This window comes from Cynoglossus semilaevis, chromosome 8, assembly GCF_000523025.1.
Source record: "Cynoglossus semilaevis isolate Cse_v1.0 chromosome 8, Cse_v1.0, whole genome shotgun sequence".
In the NCBI taxonomy this organism is placed as follows: domain Eukaryota; kingdom Metazoa; phylum Chordata; class Actinopteri; order Pleuronectiformes; family Cynoglossidae; genus Cynoglossus; species Cynoglossus semilaevis.
In genome coordinates, this window is record NC_024314.1 from 1,291,201 (window position 1) to 1,304,503 (window position 13,303).

Sequence of the window (13,303 nt, forward strand, 5' to 3'; positions counted from 1 at the left end):
ACTCTGCTTACCTAAGTCCTACCACATGCAGAGGTGGCATGCGTCACACACACACACACACACACACACACACACACACACAGACAGCTTCAGCCTTACAGTACTGTGGTTCGGATAACAATAAAACCCATATTGTGTTTCCAAGTTCACACAAGGCATTTCCTTTCTCGTGGGAATTTCGGTCACAGATTTAAACTTGAAGGTTATTGAAAAGACATTGAATATATTTAATAGTTACATAACATTTCCGGGAAAAAAAGCACATTTAGGTATTTTGTGACCTTTTTTTGATATGCGAGACTGGATTCGGGTGAGCCTTCTTCCCTTACTTGTCTTAGTGTCTATCACTCGCTGGGCCTTTATCACATGACCTGGCTTCAGCTCAACCTAAAGAAGCTTTTCTCCTCTCTCCTTTCCTCCTCGCCGCGGCCGTCTCTCTCTCACCGCAGCTCTGCCAACGGCCAACAACAGTGACCTCCCGCTCTGGTGAGAACGGAGTTCACCAACAGGTTGAAGACATGACACAAAAGACTGGCAATTTAATTGGAATCAATTGCTTTCTTCCCATGTTTGATCGTCCGTACGCACACACAGGCACATCATCTGCTCCACTTCACATACTAAATACGCAGCCTTTCTCCATCACCGCCAAACAGTGTGACCTACTTTGGTGAAAACTCACGTTTACACACACACACATTGGATCTATGATGTATTTATATAATACAGCGAATCACAACAGGTGTCACTCAGCAGCAGCAGGTCAACGCCCTTGTAACAAACCTCACAGTGGACAGTTGTTGAACAGCATTAAGGCGACGCCACAAATCAAAGATGAATTACTACCTACAGTGAGTATAAGCTGCTGCTCAGGTCCTTTATTATCGCACAAGGCGAGCAAATGTGACGTTGTGTTGTATGTCAAAGTGAAACACACAGTGACAACCAACAAAAGACTCGCATATTGTTACTGAGCTTTTTCAGCTCGACACTTCAGTCCATCAACCTCACTCTAACTCACCAACAGAACTGTTGATCTTAATAACAAGAGGACACATTTGAACACACTGATGGGGGCAGCAGGAAATGGACTTCTACTGTAGGGCGTGGTGTAAAATTGCTCCTTGTTTCTAAGAACTCTGGCCTTATTACACCACCGTAGATTACCATTAGAGGGACAAGAGGACAGTAACATCAAACACCACTGACCAAAATGTAATTTAAATATATGGCCTATAAACATTGCACATTGTTGCGGATCATATGGACTTTTACTCACTGGAATTTTCGAAGATAACTTTTTGCTTTCAGAAACTAGAATTTAAGTTTCACTACTAAAACAATGTATATTGATAAAACACATTAATTATTATATTTTCTGTCCTAAAACATGGTCAAGAGCAGATGGTCATAACAGACATGTGTCCAAATGTATTATTATAAAAAAAATTGTTATACGATGCTATGACATTTAAAAAAAAATCACAAAAAATAAAGTCTAAAAAGATTAAATAAATGTAATAAAATTCCACAAAATACACAGCTATGTAAATATTTTTTGTTAAAAATTAGCAAAAAAAAAATCATATATTGCTCAGTCATAAATGTACAAAAAAGGGAATAAAAACAATATTATTTTTTTATTCAAATGCAAATGAGGTAAATGAGGACTGTGCACCGCAGATTGTCAAACAGGGAGTGCAACTGATTGTAATACAAAACTGAAGTAATCTGATTCTTTCACGCCTTCTGTTTACACATTATGAATTGAATTAAAATCATGTCTTTTTGTCAATTAATAATTTTTATTCTTCTCAATAAAAGGAGTTAAAAACGAGGCAACACAATGGCAAAAAAAGTGATTAATCTCTGGTCCTACAGACATGAAAGAAGAAAAGGACAAGATGATGAGGCATCACCCACCTGCTGCATGTAACTTTCTTTAAACCACTTCAAAAACCAAAGCAGGCAGAAACACACACAAACAATGACCTCCATTGTAGTTCATTGTCAACCTGACATCAGCTCTGTGGACTGTTCTAGGCCCGCTGCAAAAGCTCCATTCCTGAGCTCCAATTACCATGAGAATGAGTGAGAAACCACCATGATGCACGGACACACACACACAAGGGATGACAAGCCCTGCAGATGTAAAACCCGGAGCTGGACTCAACCACTGGCTTTGGTGCAACAGGTGGCTCTCTCCTATTGTAGCTTCTTCTCATTGGCTAAAGGTTTCTTTTTTACATCTTTGCAAGGATGTTGACTATCTTCAACTCTGAAAATTTCACTGCTATTTCCAATATTTGCTTTTTTGTTATTGATTTTTCATCATTTTCACTGTGATACTGCCTTTGATGTACAAATCCACTTGTTTAATTAGAAATGATTTGAGACTAAATATTTCTAGTCAACCCAGGTCCAGTTCTGTGAATGATCTGTTTCATGTTTGACAAACTGCTGACACTGCCCTGAACGCCCCTCCTCTGACAGGCTGAAATCTATCAAACTTACAATGCTCTGGATTAGAAACAACTTCTCCATTTCCCTAAGAGATTTTTGGAATAGAAATGTGAAAATAGGAATCAAACGGAAGCATTTATCCAACATCAAAAATGTCTAATAAAAAAAAAATGCTTTCATGTTTTTTTTTCCTCACAATAAAAAACAATTTTGCCCTGACGTCACTAGAACTACAACCAGCGTGCTGCAAAATGCCACAACAAGTCAAAAGTTTTGCCCTCCACAAAGCACACCAAGGTCAGGCACAATCATTGCTGTGTGTTTTCTGCTCCAAAGTTCACAGCAGAGAGAACGGTCACCATGGCGACCAGAGTAGCGGGGGCCCTTCTTATAATAAGTTTTGGAGAGTAGGGAGCGGCTTTGCTGAAAGAATCACATGGGCAACTCTCTATGAGAATGAGTGTGTGTGTGTGTGTGTGTAGGAGTGGGGGCGGGTGCTCAGTTGGGACACTGAGTATTAGAATTAATTCGCACAAGTTTTCAATCCAGCAACAATATTTGCCTGACAACCGGAGACGAGTCGTGACTTGTTTTTAATTTTTTGTGGTATATATTACGAAGTAAAACTCAACTCGTGGCGCTGGTGGTTGACATAAGAGAGTGGTGTTAGCAAAGGTGGTGTCAATATTAGTGCTTCTTCAATATGTCCTGGAACTGTTTAACAGAACAGGGGAATAAAAAGATGATCTTAAGTGTTGAGTTTATTTTGTGTGTCTAAATAATTTAATATTTGATGATTGTTTTACAATGAATGCATCTCAGTTATTGGACCAATATGGCCGACACTGTTGTGTACTTGCACACTATATGCTTTGTACCCGTTCCTTGAGTTCACGTTTGCACCACCTGCTGTTGTAACAAAGCAGGAGTTTATTTAGTGGCATACCTCTGCTTATCTGTTTTAGGGTTACATGTCAAAAGGTCACATTCCTTGACCAGGGCAAAATTTCACAGCGACCTCTATATCAGCGAGGAATTCCTGCTAATTACATCCTCTGCTCAAGCAACAGAACTCATTAGAAATTCTTATCCTTCACTGACTGATGTAACATATTCATCACACAGCGGTGAAGAGCTCGCTATAATTCGCCATTCACTCAAGCTCTGTTTGTCCAGGAGGACTGATGTCTAACAATGGAACCACACTGGTTTGGAGTGCTCCTTCAGAATGTCTCATTTTCTATCATTTCCATGATGAATATTGTGTAAGTATCTGAAGAGACCATCGACTTTGCATACGGGCCAGTGAGGGTGTTTAGAGGCGCACACAGCTTCAAGTGAGTTTCCTATTTCCTCAAGACAGCGCTCCTGTTTCCAGGTTAATGGAAGGGAAGACAACGGCGGAGTTGTAAGGTTTCGCAGGTGCCTCAGCAAAACACACAAGCTACCACATACATGGACAGACATGAGTTATAACCAGGTTTCCACAGATGTGGACGTCAGACATACAACAGGATTTTAACTGTTGCTAGGTGCAGGAGGTGTAAAGACAGTCTTCCAGGGGTTCTAAAAACTTGAAAATATTTTTTTAAAGTCAAACTACCTTAACAACTGTGTACTACTTCAAACATTTATATTGTTTTTATCCTGCAGCCTTAACCACAGTTGGCATTCAGTGGGTCTATTTGCTTAACATTTGCTACAAAACAAAAGTGCTGATTGTAGAAAGGAAAACACCAGTAACGTACACAGTACTACATAACAATACAGTATTATTACAAAACAGTGATACCATGTTGCCCTAACTGTTATATCAGTACTGTGTACTGTAAATGAGACTGCAAAACACAATCTAAAATGTATACAGATGATACTTTACCGAGCTGTCAATCATACCAAAAGCTGGTTGGACTTTAGGCTGTGACCCTATGAAGTCTGAACTCACGGTGATGTAAAGATAACAAAGATCACGTTGATGTGTTTTCCCACACTTTTCTCTACAAAGGTGAAGACAACATCAATCTGGTCCATTACACAAAGAACAGTCTAATACTCAGACCTGCGCCTAAAGCATCTGAAGTACTTCACAGTGACGTAATGTTATATGACACTAGAGTATATGCTGTATAATATTATATATATATATATATATATATATAAACTTGTGATATTTCACTGCTTGGGCTTTGTTGTTACAAATAAAGCAAGTCTATGTGGAAAAACAATGTGGTTTCTCCTTAGTGTTTTGGATGAAGAGAAACAAGTGTTTTTCTGCATTGTGAACCAAATCTCAAATTGACAATAACAATAGTAGGTTCCCAAAGGATGGAGGATAAAAGAATTAAATATAAATCTAAGAATGTTATATTATAAGACCAGAACACATTGCTCACTCAGCTCTCTTTACTTAGATTCAAGATGCACAGATTTGTCGGAGCAGACTTTCCAAAACCAAGCAGAAGTCTACGGCGTATCTTTACTGTATGTACTCTACAGACTATTTTAGTCCACATGCTAAGGGTCCACTCCTAAAAGCTCAAAGCCGTACCTCAATGTCACTCCACCATGGAATAAACCTAATAAGTACAATTACAGGATGGTTTAATGTTTTAAGCTCTGCAATCAAATGCTTTACTCAGGGCAAAACCCCTGACCGAGCTGAAACGCTTTAACAAGATTAACGGATGACAGGACATGACGGCTGTTAGTGCGCGCATACATGTGTGTTTTGAAACATGGCGTCATCTCTCGAGTAAGCTTCCAAATGGCACCCGGGGCGAACAAACACACTCATTTGGATCTGCGCTGCTATCGTTTGTTAGACTTTGTAATCAGAACTTTAACCATTACCAGTTGTGACTAATCCTAATTTAAGTTCATCTTAAAATAAAACAAACCTGGCTCTACACCACGAGGACCAGGTTTTGGTCTCTATAAGGACGACAGGTCCTAAGAAGACCTGTTACAATGCAAGCACACACACACACCCAAAGTATCAGTCTTCTCTGGGAATAAAGGAGTCAGGTCGGCGCTGGCCACTGCCTGGCACCAGACAGACCCCCACCATCCACACACCGTGCTGACGCTGAGGATTAGGACTTACACATGTGTGTGTTTGTGTGAGTTCATGCATGTGTGTTACTAGGTGACTGGGGGAGGGGTCAGGGGGGCACCACCTGCTTCTCCTTAGACACAATAAAGTGAGGCTGAAGAAAGTCTATGTACTGTACAGGCACTGACTCCTCTGGAGTCAGATTTACGACTGTAAGAACCAAAAAGAGCATCTTATTTCACTATTCATCCAACAGCATTACCTGGTAATGCTTCATATTCCATCAGCATTCCTCTTCCAATGACACTGACACCAACACAAACATAAACACAGGAATGTATTTGTCCAACAAAGAACATTTCTTTATACAAATGGACAGAGCAACTTCTTGTTTCTAAGAAATTCATATTTACTGTAAACAAATCAAAGAGATGACTCCAGCACATACTTGATTTTGACCTTCAGACACCCCCTTGTGGTGAGGCAGTGTACTGCCTGCCTCCCCTGCTGACTTTTCTCTGCACTTTCTTGTACAATCAGCAGAGACAACTCTCTCGCACATACATTAAAGACATTACACAGACTGTAGAGAGTCATGCTGTAGAACAAATATGTCTGTAAAGTTCATATTGGCGATATGGTGAGGAACAGCATACGACCCAGTTTGTATTGCAGATTTCTGCTCTGTATTTGATTGCAAAATACTCAAATTTGGCAATTTTTACTTAATAAAATGTGTATGTGTAGATACTGAAAATGCATCTCTAACACAAATCAGTGGTAAATATTAATATTTATTTGATGTACTTTTTTCTTTTGTATCATGATGGCAGGGGAGGCACTGCCTGCCCTGACTGCACGTCACAAAAAAAACTCATTTTTCTGCTCTTATTTGTCTTTCTATTTCAGAAATGTACATGTCCTTATTTTTGTCATATTCAGGAGTGTTGATTTATCCTAATTAATCATGATAAATTCAAAGCTACCCTTCGGTTTAGCGGTGTCTCTGCAGTAGGACATGGCACATCATGTTAGACTGCATTTGTAATGTAAATCTTTGAATGTTTAAAGGCAAACACCTGAGGGTTGTTGAGTTGTTTTCACATGCAACAGCTCCAAGAATATTGGATCTAACTTGTTCTTACTAATATCTTATTCATTTTTTTTCTCATGACCATGACGACCTAGAAGCAGAACTATATGTTTAAATCAATTCCCAGTTATAAATCAATTTCAGTTATTGTTCTTGTACTTGTTTAAACGCCTTAAGTTCAGCTACCATCAAGTGGAAAAATGTAATACAAAAAAAAAGTCTTGTAAAAAGTGACAGTTTGTATGAAATAAGTCTTTTTGGAAAATGCCTTAAAAAGTTTTCAATGTGTTTTTGCCCAAACAAGAACAAACAAACTTTTCTGTCATGCGAAACCGAACAGACTGGTTATTGCTCAATGTGGTCGATCAATCAGTGAAGGAGAACTCGCAGCAACAGGAAAACTTAGAGACTGACAAACAACAAAAACCTAAAACCCACGGAACCTGTTCACCAGGTACTAAATTTCTCACAGCACACTTTCCTGTGAGACTGCTGATATTGATGTGTGCTTGCACACACCAACACCCACACGCCCACACAGACACCTTACTGCACACTCTTCCTGAGGAGGAGGTAGGTCTGGCTAGTCAGCACTTTGGAGCCCCCAGCTAGAATTGATTAGTAAAGCACCTCTGGAGGTCAACAGTGATAAGAACTGAGACTGAAAACAGAGGACCTCTCAAACCTGTTTTTATCTGCAAAGGTGGTGGCAGAACTTCTAACTCTGGTGACTTTTGTTGCTCTAAACGGGATCAGAAATCAAAGTAGAAGGTCATTAATCAAACTGTAAATGAGTCCAATCTTTCTACCTGCAAACAGATCATGATTGAATTACCAATACACAGAGGACCTTTTCTCACATGACACTGTCCTTGTGTTTACCTTGTTTCTGTCTTCTGGTGGTGGCGAACTGGGACTTTCGCAGGGAACCAGGAGCCGTTTTCCTGTAGAAGCTATTCCGATCTAAGGAGCCCATATACACCGGTTTGTGACCCCGTTTTGACCCCGTGCTTCCAGCACTGGATTCATATCCCTGTTCCTGATCGTCGCTGTGCTGGTATGCAACGGGATCCTCACAAGAGTGCATCTCCCTGAGAGCCAGTTTCTTGTTCTGCTGTTCTACCCACTCTTCACAATGTGTCTTTTTGTGATCTTCTTCTTGGAAGTCCTCATACCGTGAATCGACAGACAGCGAACGCAGATGGCGATATCTGTCTCTGGGCTTGTTGTGCGAATGTTCATCTTCTTCTCTGGATTTGTAGTGGTAATCCTTCTCATGATCGTAGTAGTTCACATCCCTTTGTTCACAGTGCTCTCTGGTTTTGTACTGGTCCCTTCTCCTGCGGTCATAGTACTCCTCTCTCCTCTCATTATCTCTATCATTGTACCTCTTGTAGCGATCCCTGTCATGGTGGTCAGCGTGTTCTTCAAGTTCAGAATCATAGTGGCTTCTCCCTTTCCGACAGTAAGGCTCCTCGTCCCTTCGTTGGTAGACATCCCGGTCTTTGCTGGAATTCTCTCTGTGCTCCCGTCGATCCTCTGGATGACGGTCGGAGTAATGGTCTCTTCTTCTCCGCTCGTCGTAGTAGCGGTCTTCACGGTGTCTGTTCGGATAGGAGTCTTTTTCTCTGTAGCGCTGTTTAGTGTCATAGTGATCCCTGTCACTCTCATAGTAATAGTCTCTGCCTCTGTACTTGTCTCTGTGAGCATGAGAGTTTTTATGACCATGATCTTCGTACTCACTGTTGTAACTGTCATATTCTCCGTCTTCATAGTTTCTGTATTTCTTTCTGTCGTAATACTGCTGCTCCCTGTCATGGTGATCATCGTATTTCCTGTCATAATGGTCCCGGTACCTGTATTTATCCTTACGATCATTCTCCTCATAATCTCTATGATTTCTATAATCATAGCGATCGTTGTCATTATCACGCTCTCGGACCCGGTCCTCCCTCGTTTTTGTATCGTCATCCATTTTACTATATCCTTCACGAGTTCTTAAGTCATAATTGACTTTTTCTTGATGCGTTCTGCCATAGTCCTGATGTACGTTGTAATCCTCTGGGCCTTGGTAAAAACAATGTTTGCCTTTCCATTCCGATACCCTTACATCTAGGTGGCCGTCCTCTGATCTTGGGTGGAAGTAAACATCCTGGCTGGGCTGTACAGGCCACGGACCTTGAACATGTACTGGGGAGGGTAACTGCCCACCTACGGGGACCATCACGGCACCATGCACAGGTGTTGGCCAACCAGGAGGTTGAAATTGTCCACCAGGACTTCCTACCATTACTGGTGCTTGTGGCTGGACAGGAGGAACAACTCCATACCCGGGATATCCCACCTGTTGCTGCTGAAGCTGCAGTTGGTGAAGTTGTTGCATCTGTTGCAAATGAGCAAGTCTCTCCCTTTCTTTAGCCCAGCCAGCATCTCCCAGTTCTTCCAGACTCTTCCCTTTCCTTACCGGGGCACCGGCTACATAGTTCCATTCCACTGCACCGTACATGAATGGATTGCCATAAGCCACCGGGCTCTTCATGACCCTTGTTTAAATCAGCCTACCTGGCGTTGACACACTTTCTTTTTCTTGCTCTTTCTTTTTCTTGTACTCCAAAGTCCTACATTCCATAACAAAGCACTGTGCGCGGCTCCACCTGTCAGGCATTTTGTTCCAAACTCTTCCACTTGTTTTTGTCTCTCTGCACTCCCTTCTGTTCTCAGCAGGACTGCCTTGTCAAAGGACATCCCCACCCTCAGAGGAACTAAGCCGTACCCTCCCCACAGCCGTTTCAGCGAATCACGGCAGGAGGAGGGGGTAGGGCTTTGAAGGAGGGGCCTCCTGGGTTAATGATTCAGTGGAGTCACATGAGTGGTGGATTAGTGGACTAGCTCCACCTATAGTTTCAACCAGCTCACACTTCTTCTGGTTGCAGGAAACAGTCTTGGTTTTGACTTTGATGAATGATAAGGGGGATGATAACATTTTTCACAGTCAGTGCCAAGAACCACACATCCTGTTTTCTTTGTATTGGCTCCTTCTTGTGGGCTTGGTTTTTAACCAATATTTACTACAGTAAGTCAAGCAACAATGAATCTCTTCCCTGTCTTTTCACCCAGATCTCAGGGGCAAAGTTAAACTACCTACAGCTGATGTGTTTGACTATGACTAATATAGGTGAATGGTGATTCAGTAAAAGAGAAATACAGACTTACTCAACATGAGAAACAGCTATACCAGCTGTAAATGTAAATGTCTCTGAGATTAAAAGAATGTAAAGAGAAAAAGCACTTTTCAGGGAGAACCACCTCACAGAGCCGGAGCAGCTTCTGGCGTGTACAATAAGCTTTTGTTGTCGACTGTCCCCACTCGATGAGACCATGTTGTAGTGTGAGAAAAAACTCCAGCCTATTCATAAAGACGGAGTATAATATATCCCTCCCCTGCTTAAACCTCCATAAAAGAGGTTTAAAGGACTGGCACACAGACACATGTGACACACACAGTAAAGTGGGGTAGTATCAATTTACTAAAACAAAAAAACTAAACTAAAATGTATGTGATTTCTGTGAGGTTACTTTTTTAAGATATAATATTAATATTAATATTAACCAAAGTTCAGTGTGTGACCCCAGGTATATAGTTATAACAAAAAAAGAAAGCAAAACTCATAAAGGTCTTGGTTTTACTAAACTACCTTTAAGTTTAAAAGGTTAAAAGTTTTTTTTACCTGTTCATTCGTAAAGAACAGGGAGGTTTTAGTATTCAAAGTTTTTTTTACCTGTTCATTTGTAAAGAACAGGGAGGTTTTAGTATTCAAAAAAAAAACTTTTAAATTATTATAATATGTATATGGGGCTCCTTCAGTTGTTAGTAAAAGTACATGTATACTCGTGCCATGTCTGTCACAGTTTCTAAGTTTCTTAAAGGAATACATTCATGTACATCATCTTGTTGTTACATAAGACTATCTAATTATCTGCGTCATTCTTCTTCTCCTACAGCAGTACAACACCACCGAAACTTGTGTCAACTGAAGGAATGTCAAACACAACACTCTCCACTGTTGTTGTTACTGCTGTAAAGTTACTCTATGGACCTTGGACTGCCGGAATCTAATTTAACATCAGGCCCATCCAGAAGATGTTGCTGCACAATACTGCTGCATGTCAATGATCAGCGGCTTTGTACGACTGACAGAGGAAACAATGTTCTGACTGTCCTGACATTGAAGCTGGGGGAGGCATTTTAAATGTGAGTTTTAGGCTGAAGCTGAAGGTCAGAGAAAAAAAACTGACTAATGAAATGACGGCTTAAAACTTAAACAGAATATTGCATGTTATTATACTTCATGAACACCTGAAATTTGGGGCTTTGGTCAACACAGTAATCCAATATGGCAACCCAAAGGTCAAATAAATTAATGTTCTTCTGCTGCTCTTCAGAAAAGCTAAAGTACACATACGGTAAATATTTAATTTCAATCTCACTGAGAGCATTTTCTGGTTTTGTATTTCTCTTTTCATTCTTTTTTTTTCATCTAGTCTCTCTCTAACACTCTCTCAAGATTGTGAGAGGTCATTCTATTCACAGATTATACAGTACAAAGGAAGGGAATTCTGTTTAAATCCTCATTCATACAGGTCATGGTTCAACAAACACTGTTAGACAGTAGCAAATGGACTTGAAGTGTAGTCAAAGATGCTTCATCTTCCATCCAGAGGTCTTTTTAAGTAGTGAAGTTCTCTTTCATGTGGTACCAATGACCCAGAAGTGAACCTGGATTATTATGCATTTTGAACTCTGGTATTTCTAGAAAACCAGGGGATCAGATGGTATTTAACTTAATGTGAAAACAAACACATTTGAACAATTATAGTTATGGAAATACACAGTTACTACAATCAAGCGTACATCTGCACACTCTGAGCTATGTCATAAAAGTAGGTTCCGACAAAGTACTGGCTTTGAGTTCGTTTTGTGTATCATTATTACACATATTTGAGCTTGCGTAGGATTCTCTAAAGGGGCCTTTGCACAGAAAATATGCAGACAAACTGAGCCCAGTGATGAAATGACTCCCTGCCTTATAACAATAAGCAACCATTGTCTCCCGAACATCACATTGTGAACAGGAACACACCCTGAAAAGAGCAGAGAAAAACACTCATGTCTGAGTGTGTGGCCTTGTGTAGACTGGAGCCACGCATAACAACAATAATGGTAATGTTTCCGCAACAAATGAAACAATGTACACATCCTGTCGAAGCCATTTTGTCCAGTGAGTGTTTTAGTACTGCTTTAATGGACAGATAATACTTCCTTTTTTTATTCTTTTCTTCTTTCTATCCGTTTACACAATCGGTGCTCAGCGCTAACAGACTACAAAACCCGATGTATTGCTCTAATAGCAGGGTGTGAAATACCCACAGTGTGATGGATGAACGCAAAATATTTTTTCATGGGCCTTAAGGGCACCTGTAACCTGTTCCTTCTCTCAGGCTGTTTTTTTTTTCATTGACAAAAATAACCCTGTGATGGGTCCTGATGAGTTACAGTGACATGTATATAAATCATTTACAAAATGCAAGTCTTTTATAAAGGCCTACTGTCAACGACTGAGTTGAGTGAGTGAGCATCAAACTATCTAGACATTAAAATATCTGATAGAGTAAAAACAAATGTGTCCGATCAAGCGTGATGATACAAAAAAAAACATCCTTTAAATGTTTTCTCTATATGCACGAAACCTGTCTGAAATGATACATTAACATCACAAACAAGCCTGGCCTTTTCTATGAATGGAAGACCTCACACTAAAAACCTCCCTTCCCTGAACAAGGTCATGTGCATATCGAGTGGGCAAATGGGTGTGTTTAGCACAACAATGATGAGCTCTGCTGTCAGAGAGACATGATACTAGAATTCAAAAACTAACATGCCTAAAGAGGCCAGAACCCTGTTTCTGAATGCTTAAAAAGGGAAATATTTTTCACAAACTCATTTTCATAATTAATTTGACACATTATCTATCAAGAAAATCTGAGAGGAACTGTCCTCTACTGCTGTGTCCGCCCCCCCGCCCCGTGATACCCTCAACCAGGCCGAGACACGTGCTACAGCTGCATGTCTCTGTATTTCAAAGCCGCTCTCCATGTGGCTGTCAACTCCACAAGGTCTTCGCAAAACCTCGGAATTAAAAAATTCAAATAGCCTTTTCACACACTGTAAATATGTAGGGGACTTACATAATCACAACATGAAACATTTGCTGTTTGGTCCCAGTTTAAAAAGTTAGAGTAGTACTAAAGCTAGATTACCACTTGATCCCGATCTACAGAAAACTACAATAAAACTTCAATGACAAACAAACAACATGTTATGTCCGATCCTACCTCCCGCTCCATTGGACCGGGCCTCCCTCATCCATCCTAAGAGTGTGGACAGGTTGACCACAGGCCATGTCACCGCTCGCCACAACCACAATTTGGTGCTTGCTGTCAAGTAGGACATAATCTGCGTGTCTCCACGATTGCAAAAAATCCTATACAGAGGCCGACTGCTTTTCAAAGAGATTAAAAAAGTAAAATGATAAAAGGAAACTGAGCGAAGAAGTCTGAGGACGGAGAGACCCAGAGGGATAGTGTGCGTGGAAGAAGAAACAGAGGCCCGTGAGCATTGCTTAACCTTTTGCTAT

At 40.6% G+C, this 13,303-nt stretch overlaps 1 protein-coding gene across 3 annotated transcripts in view; it reads right to left on the reverse strand.

Moving 5' to 3' along the window:
• Window positions 1–13,303, reverse strand: part of dnmbp (dynamin binding protein) — a 34,481-nt gene that overhangs the window by 9,364 nt on the left and 11,814 nt on the right. The window contains exons 1-2 of one of the 3 annotated variants that reach the window (XM_017034565.2): window positions 7,491–10,076; window positions 7,294–7,350 (exon numbers count right to left, since the gene is read on the reverse strand). The exons of 1 other annotated variant lie outside the window; for it this stretch is intronic. In XM_017034565.2, the coding sequence (XP_016890054.1) occupies window positions 7,294–7,350; window positions 7,491–9,147 (1,714 nt within the window). In that variant the 5' untranslated portion in view covers window positions 9,148–10,076. Of the gene's footprint in view, window positions 1–7,293; window positions 7,351–7,490; window positions 10,077–13,303 lie in introns of those variants that run through there. One more of the 3 variants, XM_008313787.3, reaches the window with a different exon arrangement.